Source organism: Lycorma delicatula, chromosome 1 (genome assembly GCF_047948215.1).
Source record: "Lycorma delicatula isolate Av1 chromosome 1, ASM4794821v1, whole genome shotgun sequence".
Classification (NCBI taxonomy): Eukaryota; Metazoa; Arthropoda; class Insecta; order Hemiptera; family Fulgoridae; genus Lycorma; species Lycorma delicatula.
The window spans coordinates 8,444,003-8,470,100 of NC_134455.1; the positions used below are offsets into that span (position 1 = coordinate 8,444,003).

At 31.3% G+C, this 26,098-nt stretch overlaps 1 protein-coding gene across 10 annotated transcripts in view; it reads right to left on the reverse strand.

The window, feature by feature from the left end:
- The window catches only part of Mat89Ba (nucleolar protein 6 Mat89Ba), a 153,194-nt gene that overhangs the window by 57,710 nt on the left and 69,386 nt on the right, over nt 1-26,098 (reverse strand). For all 10 annotated transcript variants that reach the window (XM_075364344.1, XM_075364864.1, XM_075364086.1 and 7 more), the window contains 4 exons: nt 23,960-24,266; nt 18,891-19,051; nt 9,400-9,520; nt 5,666-5,823 (listed from right to left, as the gene is read on the reverse strand). In XM_075364344.1, coding sequence (XP_075220459.1) covers nt 5,666-5,823; nt 9,400-9,520; nt 18,891-19,051; nt 23,960-24,266 — 747 coding nt within the window. The remainder of the gene's footprint in view (nt 1-5,665; nt 5,824-9,399; nt 9,521-18,890; nt 19,052-23,959; nt 24,267-26,098) is intronic.

The window sequence follows — 26,098 nt, forward strand, 5'->3', positions numbered from 1 at the left end:
ATATTTTACATAATATTTATTTACATAGTTAAAAAAAAAAAAATTACACTACAAGTTTGTTAAACAACTTTTTTCTTTTCAACCTTTTCATATCTTTTACCGCTTCTGCAACACTGTAAACAAAATGTTTAAAAATCAGTAATTTACAAGTAACTGTATTCATTTCACAACTACACTTTGAATTCATGCTGATTTTTTGTAAAGGATTATACCTGACAAACTTTAAACGTTTTCAAGACAAAATTCTCTACCTATTGGTTGAAAATTATTACATAGTTTTTGCAGTATTAGTTTCAGAATGACAGGCAGTATTCAGTTTTATAAACATAATTCTTTTCTTATTTATAGTTTTATAAAAAAATCTATTAGTAAGGGGCAAGACTAAACTACTCTACAACAAAGAACTAAGAATATGTTGGACAAGATCAAGGTTCTTCTGTTTGCTATAGAGATATAAGAAAGAGTTGAAGAGAAAACGTTTTCTTAACTGAATGGAATAAATAGTAACCCCATTTACCTTATAAACAATAAATTTAATTACAAGGACATTTATGCTGGAAACATATGTTAAAGAGTACTCGAGTATAAGATCAGGAAAACAAAAATAAATAAAGAAAAAGACTAGATGCAAGTGAATCAGGATATTTCAGAAAAACGCTGGAAACGTAATTCAAACAATAAAAATGAGCAGAACCCAAGAAAAATGAGGTTTTTAGAAAATTCTAAGGCACACAAGAAAATTAGCCTGGTGAAAAACATATCTGAAGGAAGACACCACAAAAAAAGATTGGGCTGGATCAGATCTTAAGTAACAATACTTAATTAATACTGGGAGTTAAAAAACAAAGCCAATGAACAACTGGGGTGATGGGATGCTGGCTCATGGAATTATTAGAGTTATTTAGATGCTATGTAAATATATAAACCACCAGAGTAATCCTTTGATAATATAAAAAAAAAAAAAAACGATTAATAATCAAAAAAAGAGGGAAATTATGTAGGAATATCACAGGTTTAACAAAGGTACACTTTTTACATGATTGCATGATAGATGAATGTACATTTTTTAAATTCTTCTAACTTTTCCTTCATATAAATATTTAATATTAAATGAAATATAAACAACCAGCACATAGTAAATAGGTAAGTTAAACTTACCATATTAATTCCAAGAATCAGTTTTCATGAAAACCCGCAACTTCAGTTGTTTTTAAATTCTATAACTAAAACATATTTAATTATGATTTGTTAATTTGTCAAGATAGTCCAGGCGGTATCTGTTTTAAAATGGGCATATTTGAACTTTTTCTACATGATCGCTAAGTTTTTCTTTAATGTCTCCAGAACATCATCAGAATTTGTTATTTCGTTATGCGCCAGATGATAAAGGTGAGCTTAAATTTTTATTAAAATGTAAAAAAATCATGAAAATATCAATTTTTCTTTATTTTCTTAGATAACTCGATAACTGTTCATTTCAGAGAAAAGATCAAGAGAGAAAAAAGTTTTGTTATTAAATTTCCATTTTGAAAAATTTAAATCGGTTAATTAGGAGAGCCTAGGGAATTTTTCAAACATACTAGTAATTTTAACAAACAAAACTACTGCTTTTTTTTTAAATCGATGTCTTGTTAGCTAAAAGTCAAATATCATACTGGCAAATACAAACTATTGCTAAATATTGAACTACTAATTTATCGATAATAATTTATTCCAAAAGTTGCATAATGGGATCAATTTTGATTCATTATATCTCTGGAGATAATTGAAATGTTTTTTTTTTTTTAAAGAAGTGTCTTTCCATGTACTTTTAAGCTTTGCTTTTTAAAATTAATTTAGATAAAAATTTGTGAAGATATTCAATTTGTTTAAAAGGAAAAACAGTGCAGCAAGTATGTTTGAAAAAATTATCTAGGCTCTCTTAATTAACCAATTAAAATTTTTCAAAATGCATTTGAAAGTTTGAGTGCCTCTTTTATATGCGATTAAATTTATCTAGAGACTTTATTTCAGGCTCTACACAATTTGGAAAAATTGTATTTTTAAAAAAAATCTAGACTGCAATATTATTGTGTAAAAACTGTCATACCAATTTTGTGGAAATTTGGTCTGTTTTATCATATCAAGAAATTCTTTGAGGCAAAATCTGAAGGTTCTGTGTATAAGGACTTGAAAAGAATTCCTAAAAAATCTTGTTTTTTTTTTCATTTTTTGACAGTTATTGCTATTTTTGCATCAATAATAACATATTTTTTGATTTGCAACTGATGATGCGCGTAAAATTTAATAACAAAACTTTTTTCTTTTTTGATTTTTTCTCTAAAATGAACAGTTATCAAGTTATCTAGGGAAATAGACAAAAAAATTTTCAGCACACCAAGTGGTGCATAACGAAATAATCATTTCTGATGATATTCTGGAGGCATTAAAGTAAAAATTAGCTATCAAATAAAAAAAAAGCCAGCCTAAAACAATACCACCTGGACTAAAATTGTTTTTTGAAAATTTTGAGTTTATTATGCACAAATAATAAATTATTTATTACTATGACAAATTAACAAATCATAAATAAATATCTGTTGCAAGTTTTGTAAGACGGTCTCCCTCAGATACGGTTTGATGGTTTATCAAATTGAAATTTTGTTTGAATTTGTAAATGTAATATTTTTCTAATAAATTTAATTTTATGTTATTTTTATTCATTTATAAATTTGTGCTGTCAGAAATAGAATGTTCAGTGTTTATTAGATGGTCTGCCATATTAGATAAACCTCAATAAACCTAATTTATTATTTTTATAATTTCTATAATGTTAAAGAAATCTAGTTTTTAAGTATCTATTTGTTTTTTCTGTATAAATACCATCACAATCATTACATTTAATTTTATAAATTCCACACAAAATATTTATTTTATTATTATTATTATTGTATTTTTTTAATATTTTATTATGTGTTTATTAGGTTTGTATGCTGGTTTAAACATTTCTTTATTGTAAGTTTTACTAATGTTTTCAATGATATTATTAGCATATAAATACTTTATATAAAGTAAATGAGTGAAAAAATATACGTATATTTTTCAACCTTTTGGGTCTTATTATGTATTGTTTGTAAGGTAGATATTATGTTTTGATAGCTATTTTTAAATAAATATTATTAATTAAAGTAGTATTGTATCAATTTTCAGTTGCTATATGTTTAATAATGTTTATTTCATTACTTAACTTTTCTTTGTTATTTATGTATGCATTTGCTCCATAAATCATATTTGTATAAATGTTAATTTTATAAGACCAATGGTGATTTGATTTTTTATAAATTGTTATATTATTACGTAGGATTTTGATATACTGAATTTTCAATTTGGTTGTCCTTGTTTATTTCGATATTAACATTTAAATAATTTAACATTTTATTATTATCTATTTCAGATGTGAATTTTAAATTTTCATTATAAGAGTTTAACTTGTTTAATATTCACTGATACTCACTGTTTATTACCGGGCTATATATAATGAGAATATCATCAACATACCATGTCCATATTAAAACTTATGAGTGAATCTATGTACTAATTTACTCTCAAACCTCTGTAAATATATTTCTGACATAATTGCTGATTATACTATTAGGTAAATTCATTAAATTCCTAAGAATTTTATCTATTATGTTGGATATAATACAACATGGGGCACATTTAAAATTGATTAAAGTTTCTTTGGGATGTTCAATTTATGAATTTTTGATAGTCCAGTTAATTTAGGGGGAACCAGTTCAAAAGGATGTAATCTAGAATAGTATTTAAATAAAATACCTTAGCTATGGGATTTCCATTATCAGTATTGAACAATAATAATAATAATAATAAAATAAACTATGAGTGGAGTTTATAAAATTAAATGTAATGATTGTGATGGTATTTATATAGGAAAAACAAATATCTCCTTTAACACTGGATTTCTTGAACATTATGGAAATTACAAAAATAAATTAGGTTATCTAATATGGCAACATCTAATAAACAATCTATTTCTGATATTAACACAAATTTAGAAATTAATAAAGTTAATATAAAATTAAATATACTAAAAAATATTACGTATATAAATACAAACAAAGTTTCAATTTGATAAACCATCAGACAGTATTTGAGGGAGACGGTCTTATAAAAACTACAACAGATAGCAGTACTTGCGCAAATTAATACTCAGTTTTCATATTTTTGGCATTTTACTTTTAAATTTATATCGTTCAATAATAAAATTATTTCAATCCTGACTAAGGACACAAGATCCCACAAAAGTACTTTCATAAAAAATTAAGGTAAGATGATATGTCTTTATCTAATATTCTATGCTAGGTGGTTTACATAATAGAATTTAAATATAATGTAACAGTACAGACGAATAATACGAGTCTTAAAAAGATTATACAAAAAATCTCTTGTTTAGTTGGAATGACGTAACATTTCAAGTGTCAGTTGAAAAAACAACAATGGAACAATCTGCTAGCAATAGATTTTGTTATAAGTTAGGTTAAAGTGCTACAGAAACTTTTGAAATGATTCAGACTGTTTATGGTAGTCGGCCAATGAGCTGTAAGAACATTTTAAAATGATTTGCAAGATTTTGTGACAGCATAAAGAGCATTGAAGATGATCAATGGCCAAGTCCATCGAAAACAATTTTAACTGAAGAAAACATTCAAACAGTGACTGAAATTCTTTGAAATAATCATTGTGTGTCTGCAAGACTCATCGAAGAGCTCACTGGCATTCCAAAATTCACTGTCCAGCTTATTTTAAAAAAAGATTTAGGAAAACAAAAGGTCTGTCCTTGCTTTGTACTGCACACACTGACTGTCGATCAAAAAGATTATAGAGTAGAGCACTGCAAAGATATGAAAAGAACAGCCGATAAGGATCCAGACTTCATCACAAGAATCATAACAGCCGATGAAACATGGTGCTTTCAATATGAGCAATTCACAAAGCATCAGAGCTCAGAATAGAAGAGTCCAGAAGAACTCAAACTGAAAAAAAAGCGAGTTCAGAAGAACTGAATCAAGACTTTGCTCACCATTTTCTTTGATTCCAAAGGAATTATCCATCAAGAATTTGTATCCGAAGGTCAAGTGGTGAATGACGACTATTACTTTTGCATTATGAATTGTTTATGGGCCAGGATTATTCTAGTTTGAGCAATACTGGGAGCTAAGGACATGGTCTTTGTTGCACGGCAATGCACCAGCACACAAGTACAAGATTATGCATAATTTTTTGTCTAAAAAAGGTATCGTGGTGCTTGATCAACCCTCATACTTACCTAATTTGGCTCCATACGACTTTTGGTTATTACTGAAACTAAAATTGGGGCTGAAAGGAAGGTGTTTTAAAGATATCCAGAATGCTTTGACTGCGGTTTTGAAAGCGATTTCTACGAATGAGTATCGGAAGTGCTTCGAACAATTTTATAATTGTTTCCAGTGTTGTAATGACTTATGAGGAGTCTAATTTGAATAAAAAATAATGAACATTAAAAATAAACCACGTCTTGTATTTTAGTTCGCATCAGTCACATTTTCCACTGGACAGACTGTGTGTACATATGTAGAAAAATAAAAGAAACACTAATAATAATACCATTGTAAGTAATTATCCTTACCCTGATGTAATTTACTTTTGTAACACTTGAAGTAAGATTAACCAGACCAGTTAAATCAACAAATACAACTTCATAATTAGAATTAAATTCTTCTAATAATGTATTTCCTTTACTATCTTGAGCCAGAGACAAGCCATTTGTCAACCAATCAGTTTGACCTTTAAAAAAAGATAGACGCTAAACTTAAAAAAAAAATTAAATATACAGATGATATTGACAAGAAAATGCTTAATATGCTTATTGTACAGAGATTTCAATATTATAAGTTTTCAAGTACATCATTAATTAATGACATGTAAAAACAGAATTGTCAAAATTGCAGTCTTGTACAGTCTCAGTTCAACCATTCCTGAGATGTATGGTTAATTGAAACCCAACCACCTAAGAATACCAGCATCCACAATCTAGTATTCAAATCCGTGTAAAAATAACTGACTACTAGGACTTGAACGCTGGAACTCTTGACTTCCAAATCAGCCGATAATGCTATTCAACTTAGTTACAATAAATACAACAATATTCATTTTAAAAAAATTGGGGAAAATTACTTAACCCTAGATGTTACTTTTATATTATTTCTAAACAGTATATTTAATTACTCTTATGGTTTTGAATTTTGTTTCTTCCTATCTCATTATCCTCTAATCACCTACACAGTACAAATGATGAGAAATGTGATAAAAATCATAACTGCTGCCATCTTAGATAGTTTACCATCTTGCTCAGTAGCACACTGAAAAGATAGTAAACTACTTTGATTACGATTAGAAACAGGACCTCTATCACTGTCACCTTCTTCTCCCTCATTCTTTCCTTATATTTCATCACTTCACAAAAAAATGGGATTGTCAGATGCAATTTGGTCAAAGGGTTAAAATTTGGTTCTATAATAAAAAATTACTATCATTTAACTAAACTTTTGAAAAAATGATGATGCTAAAATAAAACTTTTTAAAAGTCTATTACAGCAAACAAGAATTAACTATTTTTAAAATAAGCAAAATATATATATTATATTTATAGCATTTTAATAATTCATAATATACAAATCAATTCTGAATATGATTAACAATTAAAAAACTGAACAGTTTTCAATAAAGTATACAATGTATACTAGAAATATAAAATATCAATACTATGAATTTTTTACACATAAAGAAAAAGAAACACATAAGCTAAAATTAATGCTTACAGAAAATCAGTATTATCAATAACAATTAATAAATGCATCAGTACATAATATCAAAAAAAAAACCATCAACATATAAGAACATGATAAACGAAGCCTTACTAATACTCAACAACAATCTCATATGATGTAATGGGCCCATTATAACAGGTTTAATTGAGGTACATTTTTTACATGATTGCATGCTAGATGAAAGTATTTTTTACTCTTCCTCCATGTACGAGGCATATTCATAAGTACGGGCTGTTTGATCATTAAAAAATATTAACTCGTGAGAAAAGGTTTTTACTAATAGTTTTAGTTTACTACATATCTACTTCACATTTCCACATAATTGCCATTCAGTTCCAAGCACTTTTTGTAACATTGCACCAATTTTTTTAATCCCTCTTCATAGAAGTTCGCCGGCTGGAACAGAATCAGTTGACAATGGCAGTCTTGAGCTCCTCGTTGTTTTCAAACTGTTGTCTACCAAGCCACTTTTTCAAATGCAAGTAGTCACTAGGTGCAAGGTCAGGACTACATGGAGGGTGGTCAAAAATTTCCTAATGAAAATCTTGAAATTTCTTTTTTGTTAAGGCAGCAGTGTTAGGACACGTGTTGTCATGAAGGAGGATTACGCTGGACAACAGTTTCCTGGGTCGTTGATTTTGGATCGCACGTCTCAGTTTGGTGAGCATTTTGCAGTATATGTTGAGCTGTAATTGTTGATCCACATTGCATGAAATCAACCAAAATGAGCCCTTTACATCCCAAAAAATGGTAGCCAACATTTTTCGACTCGAGAATGGAGACTGCTGAAACTTTTTTGGTTTTGGCGAACTTGAATGGCACCACTGCATTGACTGTTGTTTCGATACTTGATTGGTGCAGGATATCCAAGTCTTGTCGCCTGTAATAATGTGGGAAAACAAATCATCTCCATCTTGTCAATAGCAGTCCAAAAACTAGTCCACTGCACATTCTTCTCTTTGTGTTGGTCGATGAGCTTTTTCGGTACCCACCTTGCAGACAAATTGTGATATCCAAAATTTTTTGTGATAATTGTGTAGATAGAGGTGCGTCCAACATGTGTAAATTCGTCAGCTAGAGCACTAATCATCAATCACCAGTAACATCGCATACCATTGTCTAACCTTTCCTTCACTCATTATTGTAGGTCCATACAGTAAACACAACTTCCAATGAATTTCAGCAGCTGAAGATCTTTTTGCACACAAAAATTGAATCACAGTGCGCACTTCACAACTGTGGGAGAAACAATTGTTGTGGACATTGCGATCTGCATTCACCGGCAGGCAAATAAATATAATATCAAAACAACTGCAGCAGCTTCGTAAATAAGCCAATAAATGGCACTGCATGCAACTGTGTTCAGACCTGCTAATATTTAAATATAAGCCAATGGTCCTTACTTTATAAATATGCCTCGTATTATACATACATAAAATATAAACCACCGAAACACTGTAAATATACAACTCACCACATTAATTTCCAATAATCTATTATCATGGCATCCTGCATTTTCAGATGGTAATGCATTTTATAATTACATTATAATATAATTCTTTTAAAAGATTTGATATTTTAATTTTATTTTAGATTGTTCTTTATTTTGAAATTAATTCTGAAGTATTATGAATACATATGCAAATTTTGCTGTCCAGTACTGGAATGATGTAATCTTTCTTTAGACTGAAATCATTCTATATAAATGGGTAGAAAAATAAAAGAAACAATATTAATACTATAGTAAATAATTATCCTTACCCTGATGTAATTTACTTGTAACACTGGAAGTAAGATTAAACATTTTATTCCTTTTTTAATTACCATTAAAATGAACATTTAAAAACTTCCTAAATTAACATTTGTGAATTTTTAATCAGAGATAGATCTGGATCTTACATACAACTCTTCCATCAGGAAATTATTGTATGTAAAAAAATTAAATACATGTGATGAGCTGATATTAATTGTATTCTGTTACTGTTTGTACTATATTAATATACATACTCATCAATACTGATAACTAATAGTGTTTTTCCTCAAAAATTTACATTAGCAATGAATTCTTTATATTTTTGCAAAATTCTAACAGCATAGTGGTAGATCAGTCATTAACAATGATGGAATTGTTTGCTCTCAATTATCTCTACAGATATGGTAAAGTAGCTTATCAAATTTTGCATACAGATAAGCTAGACTACTTTCCACTGGTTTATCAAATTTTGATTATTATAGGGAGAAAACTAATGCTACATGTAATGTTTAATCTTTTTATTTGCAACAATCTCCTATAATAAAAAAAAGAGTTTTCCCCTTACAATGGCAGTTAAAATTTCTAAACGAAATTCTAGAACACAATCACCACAAATTTTACAGATATAATTTTCACTAAAAATTTCCTCAATGTATGGCTAAGTTTTATTGTTGAAAAACTATTATGGCCTAAATTTTCAATTTAAGTTCTACAGACAAGTCCTGAATATGAAAATTCTGGTACTATATAAGTAAGAAAGATTAAATGAAATTAACTTACATAAACTGAGCCATGTATTTCTTAGCACTTGGTAGCTACTCATGAGTGGATTTAGTTTATGATTTCTAAATAAGTACACTAATAGCATAGACAAAATAAATCCAGTGATACCTCCAGGATCCTGCAAAGAAAATGCATTATGTACATTTATTTAAAAAAAATCTAAATCAATAAAACTATCAATCATTAATTCCACTTCAATGAGCTAAAACAATTTAACAAAATTATTAACAAATTTGGATAATGAAATATTTGGGTCTATAAGTAAAAAGGAAAAATAATTACCTAAGAAAAAGAAAGGAAACAAGAACTTTAGGTCTAAATTAAACTTAAAACCCTTATTATAACGGTACCCTTATTTAAATTGTACTAAAATGAGTTAAAAATAAAGGTCTCCAATAGTGTCCCTGTTTGACACCTTTAACTGTAATTTTAAACTGTAAAAGCAGATCACTTATCTCTCTTCAAATAAGAATATTTGTTTTTCCTGGGTACAAATGAAGTGTTGATATTAGTGCCAGATATGATCCATGTAGTAAACATACAAATGTTAAAAAGAAACAAAAATTAATTTAAAAACTAAACAACAGTAATATAATGTAGCATAAATAGAAAATGCCTAAAACGTAAGCTAAGAGAAAAATAAAATCACAATGAAATATTACATTGATAATCTAAATTAAAACAATAAAATTATCATCTGCCATACACAAAATTGCATAAACAACTGAAACATACAACAAAAAACTCAAATATTTGAATAACAAAATATCAAATATAAACTGGCAGCTTTAACAAATTGTAAAACATTCGATAACATTGTCTCATCATTTCCTAAGATATTTTGAGAGTTAGTTCCTAGTTTAAACTTTTGACATAACAATACTGCATACCAGACACAATCCCCAAGGATGTGGTGTACAGTCAGTTGGCAGTGGATACAAACAGGTGCATCAGTCCAAGTTATGATATATCTGTGAGTGAGCCTAGTGTGCCCTATACATAAATGGCAAATAATAACCTCTTCTTGATGGTTATTCCTGCATGAGGGCTCCAACATGATACAGTATTCTTAACAGGACAAAGTCTATTGTTGATGGTAGTATTCCATTCACTTTTCTACTTATCACACACCATACCCCATTCAGAAAAAAAAACAAGATCATCAGAAACAACATGATTAGTAAAAGGAGGCTGAAAACAAGCCTCTTTTGCCACACTATCAGCGCGCTCATTGCCTGACAGTGCAATATGGCTAGGCATCCAGCACAAGCTAACAATTGTGTTATGCTGAGTAATTTCAGAAAAAAATAGAAATGTCATAGATGACAGGGTGTCTGGAGTACATGTCAGTAATCTCCTGAAAGGCACTCATGGAATCTGAACAGTTAGTTGTCAAACTGTTAGGCTAATAAATTTAAGGTCTTATTAACAGCTTACAGCTCCACAACAAAAACATATTTTTGGCCTTCCCATCTTCTTCAAGAAGATGGGAAGGCCAAACATATGTTCTATTGCCAAACACAACCAACAGAATTAAAGTTTTGAGAGCTGTTCATATAAACTATATAAGAATTCACGCTATTTAAAATATTATAAAACTTTTCTAACAATACAATCAGAATTGTGTTTTTCTTATGATATCAACAAAGACTAAAGCAGTAATTAACAAAAGAAGACCACCAAGATGAGTGATAACATGGAGCAATAGTAAGAATAAGTAATTGTATATCTAGAGATAAAAATGCGCTGAGCTCTGATGTCTAGCGAAGTAGTAGATCTTGGCTGTTGTTCCTGATATTGATTAAGATGCAGGTTAGAGAGCACCACATCAAAGCTTGGATGATTTTGTTGTGCTTTAATATGAGCTATGTAAGAGCAGATCTTTTTTTCATCTATTTCAAAGGGATGGCTCACCACTATTCACCAGCAGACTTACCACAGAGCTTGAATGAAATGCACCTGTAGCAGAAGTAACAGATGAATTAATGAATGAATTGACTATATCCAGCATTCTAAGAGCAGTGGACCAAGTGAATGAATAAGCCATACAGTCGTAGTCTAAGCGGGAATGGACCAGAGCTTGTTACAAGTGCAATGTGCATACTAAAATGCATATTGCATTATTTCAGCTCACCAATGAGTATTAAATAAAAATTTCAGCATGTCATTTGTAAATATTTAACATTCAGCTTCTTTAAATGTGTACCCACATACAACTTTCATTGGTTTGTCATTGGTCAAACCATATTCCTAAAAATGTTACCTGTGTGCACGGTTCAACCGGTTCATCATATAAAACAGTTGGGGGTCAACATGTTCCCTCAAGTGTGAAAAGCATATACATTTCATTTTTTCTGGAGAAAACATGAATCCAGTTGTTTTACACCACGATTCTAAACAATAACTGTGTTTTAGAGTAGCCTCTCACTAGCAGCTAAAGTTCTAGATACTATGTAAATTAACAAATAATCTACAAATAAAGAAGCATAACGAGTGTTCCCACTTAGTTGTAGTATTTATGGATACAGCAAAGAAATTAACACTTAGGACATTTCCATTTGATATTCTGTTTTGTAGTGTATTCTGTTTTTGATACTGTCATTTCAACTTGAACGATTGATAACTGGGAAATCCCTGATAAATTCAAGGCAATTTCCTTGTATACCCCATTCATGCAGTTTATTTAGGATTCCTCTCCTCCAAGCTATGTAATACAACTTATGCATATCGAAAAATACAAGGTCTATTCAGAAAATAACTGAACTTTAATAATCTTTATTATTAATTTTACAGATTGTTGGTCCTTGTCCCCTTCAGAGTACTCCACCCCCTAGTCATACAATTTTTCCAGCGGTGTTTCAGTCCTGGATAGCTTGTGAAGCAGTCCTGGATAGCTTCATTTGAAATGGCCTTTAAGGTCTGTGACAAATTTGCTTTAATGTCATCAATAGTCTCAAAACGGCATCGTTTCATCACTGATTTTATTTTCAGAAATAAGAAAAAATCACAAGAAGACAGGTCTGGCAAGTAGAGAGGCTGAGGGAGGACAGTCATCTGATTTTTGGCACAAAACTGACGAATTAACAAAGTTGAATGTGTGGACGGACTGTCGTGGTGAAGGAACCATGAGTTGTCTCGCCACAACTCTGGTCTCTTTTTGTGGATTTTTTCACATAGCCATTGTAAAACACCATGATAGAATGCAGAGTTCATTGTTTCACAATCAGGCAAGAATTGAAAATGCACAATTTCATTAAAATTGAAAAAAACAGAGACCATAACTCTGACAATCGATCGACATTGCTTTCTTGGGGGTGGAGATCCTTTGCCAATCCATGTGATGATTGGACTTTTTTCTCAATGTCGTAGCCATATATTCACCTTTTGTCTTCCATCATGAACCTTTGCATGAATGTTTCATAGTCACTGGCTTGTTCAAGAAGTTGCTAACAAATAACCACTTAATCTTCTTTCTGTTGTTCGGTTATTAAACAATGATCCACCAATTGAGATGCTAACCTCTTCTGCAAATTCTCTGACAGTCAATTGGCAATTTGCATGCACCAGATCATTAATTTTCTGAACTTGGGTGTCATCAGTTGAAGTCAAAGGCCTTTCTAGTCAAGGGTCCTTCCATTGACTGATGACAATTTTCAAATAGAAAAAACCATTTGTAACATTGCGTATGTGTGCGACTCAGAGCATCACCTCCATACTTTTGTTTCAAAAGTTTAAATGTTTCTCTGAAAGTTATCCCCAGTTTCATGCAAAATTTTACGTTGTATCATTGCTCTTGAAATTTCACATTATAAAAATTGCTACCAACACTTAAACCATATTGCATTCAATTAACAGTAACATGAAAACTAAATGAGATATCAACAATCCAAGAACATGTGGTTATAGAGGAGGTTAAGCAGAACACAATGCTGCTAACTGCATATCTCTGCTGATGTGTAATTAAAAATGTTCGATTATTTTCTGAACAAACCTTGTACATTGGCAAAATATGGTGTTTTGAATGACAGATTCAAGAGCAAGATCGACAGACGACCGACCTACCTTGGAGGAAACTGCAATGTTCAGAAGTGATTAGGGCATTTCTCTCAAGGCATTAGACAATGCTTTACCATTCGTTCCATCAACTTGTACAGGGTACTGGTTAAGGAGATAGGATGATAACTTGAGGGGCATGATTTATATTTACCAGGTTTCAGTATGGTAATCACCTCTGGATTCTTTTAAAGCAACCCTGCAGAATCATTGGGTTTCTTTTATCCACCGAAACCCAATAATTCTTGGGTTAACCAAAAATCATTGTAAACTTGATCAGAAAATATTGTATTATAGATACACAAAAGATGTTGTAATGCAGTATATGGAAGGTGTGATAAAACATACTGAACCTCCTGTTATTATCATTTCCAGGGGAAGTGTCACGTAAATTATTCAAGGCATACTTAGCTCATCAAAAGAAAGGTAATATTAATTCATTTCACAAGTCTCCAATGACAAATAGAATATTTTCTACCTGAAACTTATACCGCAAAAACTCAGGATAGTATAATGATGTAAGTGAAGAAGAGCTAAACCCGTTTCCAAATGTGTTCACCACATCAATTGGCATGGTGACGATGACGCCATTGTTTTCATATCCAATCAGCTTCAGTGACTGTTCTGATCCCCACATACTTTCTTCACACAATTGATGATGGAATTGTTTGAGAAGCAATATCGACATAATTCATCCATGATTTCCGATTAGCACACGAAAACACTCAACAGCAAACAGCCCTTGCATTGCAGAAGGCAAAAATCAATTCAGTTTGTTTTCAATTGAAATTACACAGTCCTGAGTTGATCCTTTAGTGCATTCCTGCAGTCTTCATCCCACCAATGAACAAAAGGTTGCCTGGGCTTTCCTGATGTTAAAGAGATAAATTCATTTGCACTCAAGTATCAGGTGTGTAAACTTGGCAAGTTGGAGGATCACGCTACCACTTTTGTTGTATTGGCCAAAGGAATCCTGTAACCAATCAAATCATCTTTTTAAGAACCACCCATTTGTGTGGCTAACTCTAAGGAAAATCACTATTACTGACTGAGATAACAACTAGTCTGTGATTACTTCCAAAGAAGTTTTTGTAAACGTACCAGGTAAGACATAGGAGTAGGTTGCTGAATACAAGGACATATCGATTCATGAAATTGTACCTGATGAAGATGACACAAGTATGTATGATCCACCATTCAATAAGGAGAGATCTAAGTTTTGCTTCAACTTAAATCAACTTATTAGTTAATTAACTATTGTGCCTCAGGAAGAACATGATGATAAGCCCCATGAATAGTGATGGGCACTGAAATCAGCAATATTAGGTAGGGTTAAGGAATCTGTAAAAACAGACTGGACACATCCTCCTCCCTGATATCGGAATTTGGTGGTATATATTAGCTGCAGATATTCATTTTAAATGGCATCAATATCTTCACTGAGACTGCAGGGAAGTTTGTCACTAGCAGAATATGCATGGCTAATAAGATTTACTTTAGGAAAACAGCTACACCTTCACATCCTCTGCCCTCAGTTTGATGGTCGAATCTTTCACTGACATAACCTCAAAAAAATACATCATCCGGGGGATGAAGGTGAATTTACTGCAGACACAGTATTAAAAGATTTTTTTCCTTTAGAAGGATTTCAATATAGTCACGGCAAATACAAAGACCGAAAACATTCCACTGAATAATATTTGTACCCGTAAAAAATATTTTTTTCTTGTTACATTCTCTGCGATTACTTATTAAATACTATTCAGTTTTTCTTTTTGGACTTTATAACATTTTGAAAATATTACTTCTTTGGGCAGTTCATCTGCCTCCATATCCTTGAAAAGACCTTGAGATGGCAGAGCGTATTTGCAAGCCTGGGAAGTTGAAGTCACTGTACCAGGTGACAATTATTTTGTAAAGCCCTTTACTGGGATCTCAGTAGTTAAATGCATCGTTTGTGCAGTGGGAATTTTATTTGGTATTGTACCAACTTTTGTGGTTTTAGGTACACCATTGTTGGTCTTTCCACCTAAACTATCCTTCTTCTTACTAATATTCAATGCTACAATACCTCGTTTGACAAAGCAAGGACCAATTTGGTTTGTTCTTTGCACAATGTGCACTCCTTCTATTGCCCATTACTAGAGAGAGCATGGACAAAACTAACACCAGGCATTATAAAATTTCTCAATTTGAGGGATTCTTTATATTTGGCAAGCCAAAGGAAATAATACTTTTTCTTCAATACTTTTCTTAATAAAGTCTGTTCCTCCTTATAAACAGGGCATTATCGAAATTTCAACAAATGTGAACCCTTACAATTAATACACTTTTCAGCCTTTGTGCATGTGCTATCATCATGTTCTGCATAGCTACACTGCGCACAAGCCCTCCTTCAATTGGTTGCTCCTTGGTGCAACCAATTTTGTTGTGACAAAAATCCTGATACTGAAAGCAGCATCTTGGGTTAGTTATGTATGGTTGCAAATCGGCAAGAAAGGTAGCCAATTCTTATTCTCCCAGTAACAGTTAGAGCAGAAAATGTTAGAATAAATGGAAATGTTGACACAATACCATTCTCCTTCCTCGCAATTTTTTGCACAGAAGTCACTGAGTGCGGCAATAGCTCTTCTGATATTTCAGTTAATATTAGCCAAATCACAGCAAAAGATCACTCGCTTGCTGAAACTTAGCATCTTAGGGACTCCACACTATCATTCAATCATTCCCTATATTGTTAAGAGAATGTACACCTCAGAATGTACACCTCAATCAATAGGCTTCTAAGCTCACTTCTAAGCTTCTTAATATATTTTGAAGACCTATCAGCTGACATGATGCACTTATTTATTAGGAAGGGAAAAACATTAGTAAAGGATTTACCTTCCTCATTGCACCTCACTAAAAGAAACCTTGTATAAGAAAATTTAACCCCCTTGTAACTTTAATCTGTTTCCTTATTACTAGCTAAATATTTGGCTTCAACTGACAGTCAGTTGAAGTCTCTTATAACTCTCGGGTTTGTTGATTTGTTTTTCAAGTGGACCAACAACCACCAAAAGATTTTTAATTGGGACTGCCATACGGTTCTCATGAGTGCTGGCAATATACTTAGATTATTTGTTGGACCACTCCAGCAGAGTAAGCGTGCATACTAGAGCTAAGGCTTCATACAACTGGGTTCACCCTAGTCCCCAGAACACTTTGTTTGAGACTCACTGTATAGAGCCATCCACCCATTGAGCTATGATAAGTTTCCAGCTTGGTTACAGATGCATTTTGTAATGTGTCACAACACCACCACATAAAGTTTAAGAAGAAACAACGTAGTTTGTTGTTGTTGTGTAGTTGTGTAAGAGTATATTTAGTTTTAGTGTAGTATCTTGGTGTAGTGTATGTGTATAGTGTTCTGCAACTCAGTGTGTAGTGGAAAGAACACTTCCCCTGGAAATGACAGTATCAGGTTCAGCATGTTATCTCACTTACTGAATAATAGATTATGACATCTATTGTCTATTTACAATAAGATATTCTCTGACCAGTTGTTTCCAGATTCCTGGTCAGAAGCATTGGTCATCCCTTTACTGAAACCTAATAATGATAAATCATGCCCATCCAGTTATCGTCCTATATCTTTGACCAGTACACTGTGTAAGTTGATGGAACGCATGGTAAACCATCGCCTAGTGTGATACATTGAGAGAAACACCCTAACTGCTTCCAAATAATGTGGTTTCTGCCAAGGTAGATCGGCTATCGATCATGTAGTTGCCCTGGAATCTGTCATTCAAATGCCAATGCCTATTTACAGTATTTTATAATATGCAGAAGGTATACAACACAGCTTGGAGGAGAGAAATCCTAAATAAACTGCATGAATGGGATATACAAGGAAATCTCCTTGTATTTATCACGGGTTTCCTCAGCAATTGGTCCTTTCAAGTTCAAGTTGGAATGATGGTATCCAAACATTACACACTAGAAAATGGAATATCACAGGGAAGTGTCCTATGCGTTACTTATGGCTACTCCATGGCTACTTATTTGCAGTAGCCATGAGCAGTATAACAAACTGCGTGCAAAAACCCATTATGTGTTCTTAATTTGTTGATGATTTCTCAATCAACGTAACATCTAGAACTTTAGCTGGCTAGTGAGAGGCTGCTCCAAAATACAATCACCCATTTAGAATCATGGTGTAAAACAACTGGATTTACTTTTTCTCCAGAGAAAATGAAATGCATCTATTTTTCACGCTTGAAGGAAGATACTGACCCTCAAGTGTTTTTACATGGTGAATCAATTGAAGCATGCACATGGGTTAGATTTTTGGGAATGTAGTTTGATCCAAGATTAATGTGGGCAACACATTTAAAGGAGTTGAAGTTAAAATATTTTAAAATATTGAACAAGCTGAGAGTTTTAACTAATACATGATGGGGAACTGATTGAGTATGTATGTTTCACTGTTGTATGCTGAGCTTAGTCTGTTCCTGCTTGGACCACAGCTGTGTGGCCTATTCATCCATTCTGTCCACTGCTCTTGGAATAATGGATTCTGTCCATCATTCATTCATCAGTCTTGCCACAGGTGCTTTTGTATGCTGGTAGAAAGTGGTGGGAGCAATTCCTTTCTAATAGACAGAATCAAATGATTTGCATTTATGTAGTTCATATTAAAGCTCAACAAAATCATCCAACATTTGATGCAGTGTTCTCTAACCAACATCTGATTCAAAACCAAGAACAGCCAAAATCTACAGCTCTACTAAGCATCAGAGCTCACCGCCTTTTCTCAGCTTTAATATATAGTTACCTCCAGTCCTTAATGTTGATCCATGTTATTTTTTGTAGACATACTTAGATGAAATGGTATATATTGAAAATAATGATTTTGATCTGTAGTGTCACTAACATAAATATACATATAAATATATTTTAGAGCTATTTATTGATGTTTAGGGAATAACTAGGGGGATGAAACATTAATTAGAAAATTCTGTTGAAAATAAAATAATGAAAAGTTGCAAATAAAAGAAAATAACAGATCTTTTTTTTAAGAAAAAATACATAAAAGAATGGTAAGAAAGTAAAATATATTGTTAGTAATCTATAAATACATACCTACCAAATAGATATTGTTAATTGCACTATTTAACTCATGAGTTCAGTTCATTTATATCTGATATTTTCACAGAAATCTTTTACTGCTAAAGACAGTAGATTTACATCAAATTTCAGTTATCTAGAATTATTTTGTCTCCATCACAATGAAAGATATAAAATAAAGTATAAAATGTGCGCAGTAATGAATCATTAATATTCATAAGCTACGGAATTATTGTACCTTTCTAATAAGATAAGATATAGTATTCTAGTTAATATCATCATATATCATCTTCCTTTAATAACACGTGTATAAGTGTATATATTACCTCATCTAGTTCTCGTTGATGTAACCAGATTTTCAGAAGAAGTAATGCATCCCTTAAGTTAGGATTCTCTTCAAATATTTCATTACAAAGCGACTCATTTATTTCAGAAACAAGATCTTGACCAATACTAGCATTATAATAAGGAGTTGCAACCAAATCATCTAAAAAAAAGAAAAAAATATATATATGTGTATATGTATTTAATATTAAATTAAATTTAAACCATCAAAACACATATATAGATAGTTTAAACTTACCATATTAATCCTAAGAATCGATTTTTGCAGGACCCCCATATCTTCAGTTGATATTTAATTTTATAATTACATCAAAATAACTGTTTTATAAATTTTGAAATTTATTACAAACAAAATATGCAAATTCTGCAGTCCAGTACTGGAATGATGTAATATTTGAAACATCATGTTTTCCTTGTTCTAATGTCATTACTGCTAACCATTAGATTGTAATTTATTAAGTTTTTAATTAAATCATCATCTTTGAATGTGAGCTGGTGGTTCATGAATTTATATTTTTGTTTATGTTCATAAATGCAATTTCCTAAGTATATTCACTTTTTATCATTATTACAAACTTCCAAGATCTCTGAATTATTTTTACAATCAGTAACACTATGTTTGCATTGTGTTTAGAAATACCTCTTTGTTTTTGTATGCTGTATAATGCTCTGTAAATTTTTTTTAAAAAATGATCTGTTGGTTTTACCAACATAAATATTATTACATTCATTGCATTTAATTTTGTATTATCCTGTTAAATCCTCTCTTACTATTTTTATTATTATTCTATTAATATCTTACAATGTGGTTATTTGGTTTATATGCTTTTTTATATTTATTTTTATCAAACATGCCAATTTTTAAAAATTATTTTATCTGTGTAATTGTATTTTAGATAAAAGCTATTATTAATCTTTGTGTTTTTCCTACTGTTGCATTTTTGTGTAATTATCATGGTATTTTTTATTGTTGTTTAATACTTTTTTTCTATAATTTCAAAACATACAATTAAATATTTTTACTTATTTTATTTTATCTATTTCTTTTCTGAGTTTATTTTTATTATATTTTTTTGTGTAATAGCAGCTCTATATTTAATTTTTTACATGTATTAATTTTTTGTGACAATGGATATAAACCACGGTTTAGCTGTTTGCTAAACTATGTAATAAAATGGGAAAAAAGAAAATTTCTTCTTTTCTGTACAAAAGTCAGATGGTTATTGCAAGAGTTGGTTTAATAACCAGGTTAACCTGGTTATTGGAGTTACGAGATGAATTAATATTTTTTCAGGAAAATAAATGCCATTCTCAATGTTTTTACAGAATAATGAGTATATATTGCTGTTGGCTTTCTTGGCTGATGTATTTAAGTATTTAAACAACTTGAATGTGAATTTGCAAGGATGTGATAAAAAAGTTTTATTAATGACAGACACAGTTCATGCTTTGATTAAGAAACTTGGTATCTGAATTATTCACCTTCAAAGGAAAAATTTTGATGTTTCCACTTGCTTCTGATTATATTAAGAAAAATACTATTATTCACCACAGTTTGTATAGCATGGATGCATTTGCATGAGCTAAAATTCAGTTGGCGGAGTACTTCCTGGAAGATAAAAATGATTTTTTGAAGAGATGGGTACCGAACCCAGTTGGTGAAAATGTTATATCAGCTGCTAAGTTACCAGTTCAGATTCATGACCTACTCATCGAAATATCTGCTGATGAAATGACACAACTGCAACTCACATCTGAAGATTTAGATATGTTTTGGCTTGTTCATCAAAGTGAATATGAAAATTTAGTCACAGAAGCATTGAAAATATTAATTCTTTCGCCACACCTCTGTAAATTATATTTTTATAATTAATAGATTGTATTACGTAGTATTTTTTAGATATTCTCATTCCTTGAAAAAAAACTGTGTCAAAGCAAAAGCAAATTGTTTTAATAATGCTAAATAACAGCGATTAAATAATGACCTTGTTTCTGGCAAAGATGAACTACCATTTGACATCTTCACTATCCTTTAGATAGCGGTTCTCAACCTTTCAGGCTCTGTGCCCCCCTTTGAACAGTGATGTAAGGTCATGCCACCCCACCACCACCACATGTAGTCAATCGGAATATGAAACTGAAGCTGGTTAGGTCAGGTTAGCTGAAGCTGATTATTAAACTTCAGATAATTTTATGCACATTTAATATTACTACACATAACTTTATTTTCAACACATTACTATTAGTTTACAATTTGATTAATTTTTGAAATCATAGAATCATACAACTAAATAAAAATTTATTTGAGGAAATCTACGATCTAGATGAGGTAGTGAGGTGCATGTAATATCAGTCACTTTCGCAACACTAATGAAAGGGCTGGCACTGTTTGTCCTCGACAAGTTTTTGAATATTTGGATATAACTGTGACAAACACACCACAGGTCATTTTTAACATCCAGCCTTGCTTGATACTTGACTTTATGTATGTTAATGTAGAAAATCCAGATTCACAGCAATATGTGGATGAAACTCTACTAACTACTTGCAGCTTCCAAAGCAATTTGTAAAACAGGAAAATAGCCTAATCAAAAATCTTCAACATTCATGCTTGTGAATTCTGTGTTTGCTTGAGAATCACATTTTAGGTTGATTGCCTGTTCCTGAATATGATCAGGAAGTACATCCACTCGATTTTAAAGGGATCTCTTGTCAACTTAAACTCCCAGTTCTCTTAACTAACATCTGGAAAATAGTCTCCAATTTCATTTTTCAGTGCTACCAAATGCCCTGATACAAGGTCATTCGATTCATTTTATTAGGTGTAATGGAAGATTTTTTGTATCATCGAGGAGGTCGTTCAATCTTGGAAAGGATGAAAAGTTTGGCTCTGAACTCTGAAGGTGGCGTTGCCAAAGAGCTATCTTTTCAGTGAAACCCTTAACTGCATCATAAGTCTTCAGAATGTTTTTCTGACCTTGTAGCTTTAGGTTCAGAAAGTTGAGGGTTTCAAAAAAGTCTGATAAATATGTCAAGAAAAAGATAAATTTATTATCTGTAAACTTTCTGTACAGATCTTCTTGTCTTGGTCATCAAAAAAATGTCAACTTCCAATTTTAAGTCAAATAATTTAGCAAGCATATTAACCTTTGGACAGCCAATAAACTTCTGTGTGAAAAAGAAGCGTTTCATGAACTGTTCAATTCTTGACACAACACCTCAAAGAATCTAGTTTTCAAAGCGCTGGATTGCTTTGAACACTATTAAGTTACTTCCCAATAACATGCAATTAAAATAAACTGCTATGTTTATTTAAAGCAATTCTGAGTGATTCAGGTGGAGTCTAACAAGCTAAAGCTTGTCTGTGAATGATACAGTAAGAACCAATTACTTTAGGGTTCTTTTTCTTAGCCAATTCTATAAATCTTGATCGGCATCCTGTCATCCTGGCTTGGGCTCCATCAGTACACACTCCAATAACTTTCTCCCAACAAAGGTCATTAGCTGCTAAAAAAGTAAAAATATATCAACAGCTTTAGTTGTCGTTCCAAAAGATTTTGAAAACAATATTTTTCCTCAAAGAATTGTTTTCCTTCAACAAATCTGCAGTAAAACAATAACTGTGCATGTTTTGAAATGTCGGTTGCTTACCACAGTGCAAAGAAAAGAATGGGGAAGCTCTTTAGTTTTTGCACTACTTGATTTTTTAAATTCAGAGCCATTTTGTCAATTCTGTAGTTTACTGTGTCTTTTGACAGAGAAATTTTTGCAACTTTACAGCTGTCTTCACTGAATATAGTACTGTACTACAAGCAGTAAATAAACCAGGTTCTATTAGTGTCTCACCAGTTGTTTGAAATTTCTTGTCTTTTGCTATCAACAAGGTAATTTTGAAAGAAGCTTCAACAGCTTTATCATTTTCCATTAGAAAACTTTCAGTGAATCAAGTTTCATTCAATTAAGACCATTTCTCTTGGCAGTAAAAAAAGTCAGTAGGCTTGTCTTTCAGAGCAGAATGATTTTAAGTCAAATGTTGTTCCAAACATCCAGGCCGCATTGCATGGATTATTTAGAACAACATGGCAAATAACACACTAAGGTAACTGACTACTGTTTTTCTCAATAAAGGTAAATCCATATTTAATATAGTCTTCACTATTAGTCTTTTCTTTTGTAGTGATTTAGTCATTTTCAATCCTACAACAACACACAAATTGTCACTCTCAATTTTTAATGCATTTAAAACAAACACAGGCGTCAAGAATCACAACAAAAATGGCAGCTGACAGCTACGCTCATACACATATGAATCACATGACTGACGACAATGGTACGCATGATGCCAAAGTAAGGATAACAAAGGGAAAGCAGCTCAGTGAGTAACCATTCTCATGCTCTTACAGTGTTGCCAGACACTTAACAACTTTTTGTTTTTTGACAATTATCATGTGTTCGATTACAACGTACAAAAAACTACGATAATTTTTAAAATATACATGCAACCAAAAAACTGGGTAAATTATAATTTTACTTTTTTATTTTTTTTTTAAATACACTTATGTCTCCCTTGAGATTTTTTATGCCCCTCCAGGGAGACACGCCCCCCAAGGTTGAGAACCACAGCTTTAGACAATGTATATATATATATATATATATATATATATATACATAGATATTATATATGATGATATATATTAATATATTAATATATGATATTCATCATATAATCAATCTAGTTACTGAGAAATCATATATAAAAGGATAAATACGCATGGTTTAAACTCAAATTTATTCTATGCAAATGAATTATTTACACCTACAAATTTCGAGAAAACTCTTGTATAACGTTCCTGAATCTCCTTATATCAAGTCTTCATATAACATTTCCATATAAAGTTTCTTTATAAGGTTATTTCTCCTATACCTCCATGCTTGCTGCAACATCTATAACTGGAACAAGTGGTGTTTAAATTGAAAATAATAACATATATGGTTAACTTAGATAAAGTTAAATAAAATTCTACAACTACTATTCAAATTCATTCCTTACCATCTACAGTAACTTCAGACCACCATTTTTGTCTAACATTATTCTTTGTTGGTAAAAATCTTGATAATTTAAAACTTCCAGTTTCAGGTAGTGCATGAATATAAACTTTAACTCGTGAGCTCCATTGGGCTGATGGTTTCACCAACAAAATAGGTTTAAGAGGGTTTCCTGAACGAAGGCAAAAACGAGGAGGTGTAGATGAATCTAATGCAGTACTACTGAGTAAATATTCAGCTACATGACAAAGATATAATGAACGCTTCTTATGATATCGACAATTAAGGTAATCTTCTTTATGAAAAAAATTCTGAAAAAGTTAAAAATAAAATGAATGTAGTTTTAAAAATGTTTCAAAATACTATCATAACAGCATTACTTTAATTTTAATAGATCATATTGTAATTTTATTAACGTTAAGCTGCCAAAATTAGTGCCTAACTTTTTTTTTGATAACTGTATAAGTTCTCAAAATGAATAAAAAAGCTATCAACATAAGATTTTGCATTGAAGCACGTACTGGAAAGAGTAAAGTAAATTTGTTTCTTCGTCACAATGGCAAACCAACTTCTTTGAACATTTTTCTTTAAATCATTAAAGAGTAACAAAATAATAAAATCCAACAAACAAAAAACTACAATATTTAAACTAGATGTGATTCTTTAAGGTCATCAAGTCAGTCTTAAGATTACTGCTTAAGTATTGTGAACTGAATCTAAGTAAAAAAATATATAGTCGCTACAGAAAGATTGGGTGTTAAGAATATAGAAAATAATTTACATGAACTTCTGAAAGAGAAGTACGACATCAAAAAATAAATGTAGAAAAATCTGTTACAACAGCATTACAAAGTAGAAGATGCTATAAATCTTTATGAAAATAAATCAGATTCCACAGAAATAAATAGATTGATGAAGACTCACAAGAAATTTTGCCTCTTACATATAAAACTAAAATCAAAACCATGTCACAATTTTATTTACAATGGTTTTGCCTAAATATAATAAACAGTAAATCAAATAACTAGCAGTTTAAATAAAATTTTTCTTAATAATTAAAACTCGGGTGATGATAGCACAAATGCATTTTTGCCCTCTAAAAGAAAAAATAATTAAAATTATTGATTATAAAAAAACATTTATTGCACATATATGGCTAACAATAAATAGACAGAAGAACATGATATTCAGTTATTCAGTGTTATGTCAGTAACCAATTAATTCCCTGTGCTGGCAACATTAATGCAGCAAGCATATGTCTCCAATGGACAATACTGTAAAGCTATTATGTAAAAGTAATAGTATATAGTATAATAAAAGATTTATACAAGATTGTACATAGAAATGGGCAGTTTGAATTACTCACTCCAAAGACATAGTGAGATAACAGGGCTTCTTACATCACTTTTCCTCCAGGCAATGCATTTAATTACAGAACACAGCTTAGGTGCATAATGTGCATTAACAGTAAAGCAATTTATAAAATTATTAATTGTTATGCAGCTAAGTAATGAGAATATCATTGCCACTTTCAACTTCAACATCATCTGGTTTCTTCAATTCATTTGTAAAGGGAGAAAAATTTTGAAACTACAAGTTCCAGCATCCATTTTCAGTAAAAAAATTTGAACGTCAGAAACTATTGAAAGTCAGATTCTCATTTCTCTAGTTTATTACTGTTACTTCAGATTGGCAGAGTAACATCGGTCAAATTTTTCTCAGGCAATGAACCAAATAATTACCAAGTGAACAATACATGTTTCAGGAGAATGGAATTACAGCCCAGAGTGTGATAATATTAATTTAAAGGATCTTTTTGGATATCAAATCATGTCCCAGAATGGTGAAGTGCAAGAATACTAGATCTTTGTGAGTGATTTTCTCTCATTAATAATAAACTGAAAGCTAGGATTTATGAAGTGACTGAGACCATCTTGTCAAGATGGTGTGGCTATGACCACATTTATTCTTCCATTTTTCAGTTACTCTTCCAGTTATTCTTGATCAAAAGTCATAAGATCCTTGCACATTGACTTGTGACCCTAATTGCAAGGATCTTATTTTAGATTGAAATTGTATTCAATCTCTTTTTTTACTCTGTGTATACTCATGTTTACTAGTAGTGCTTATTAACTACAATACT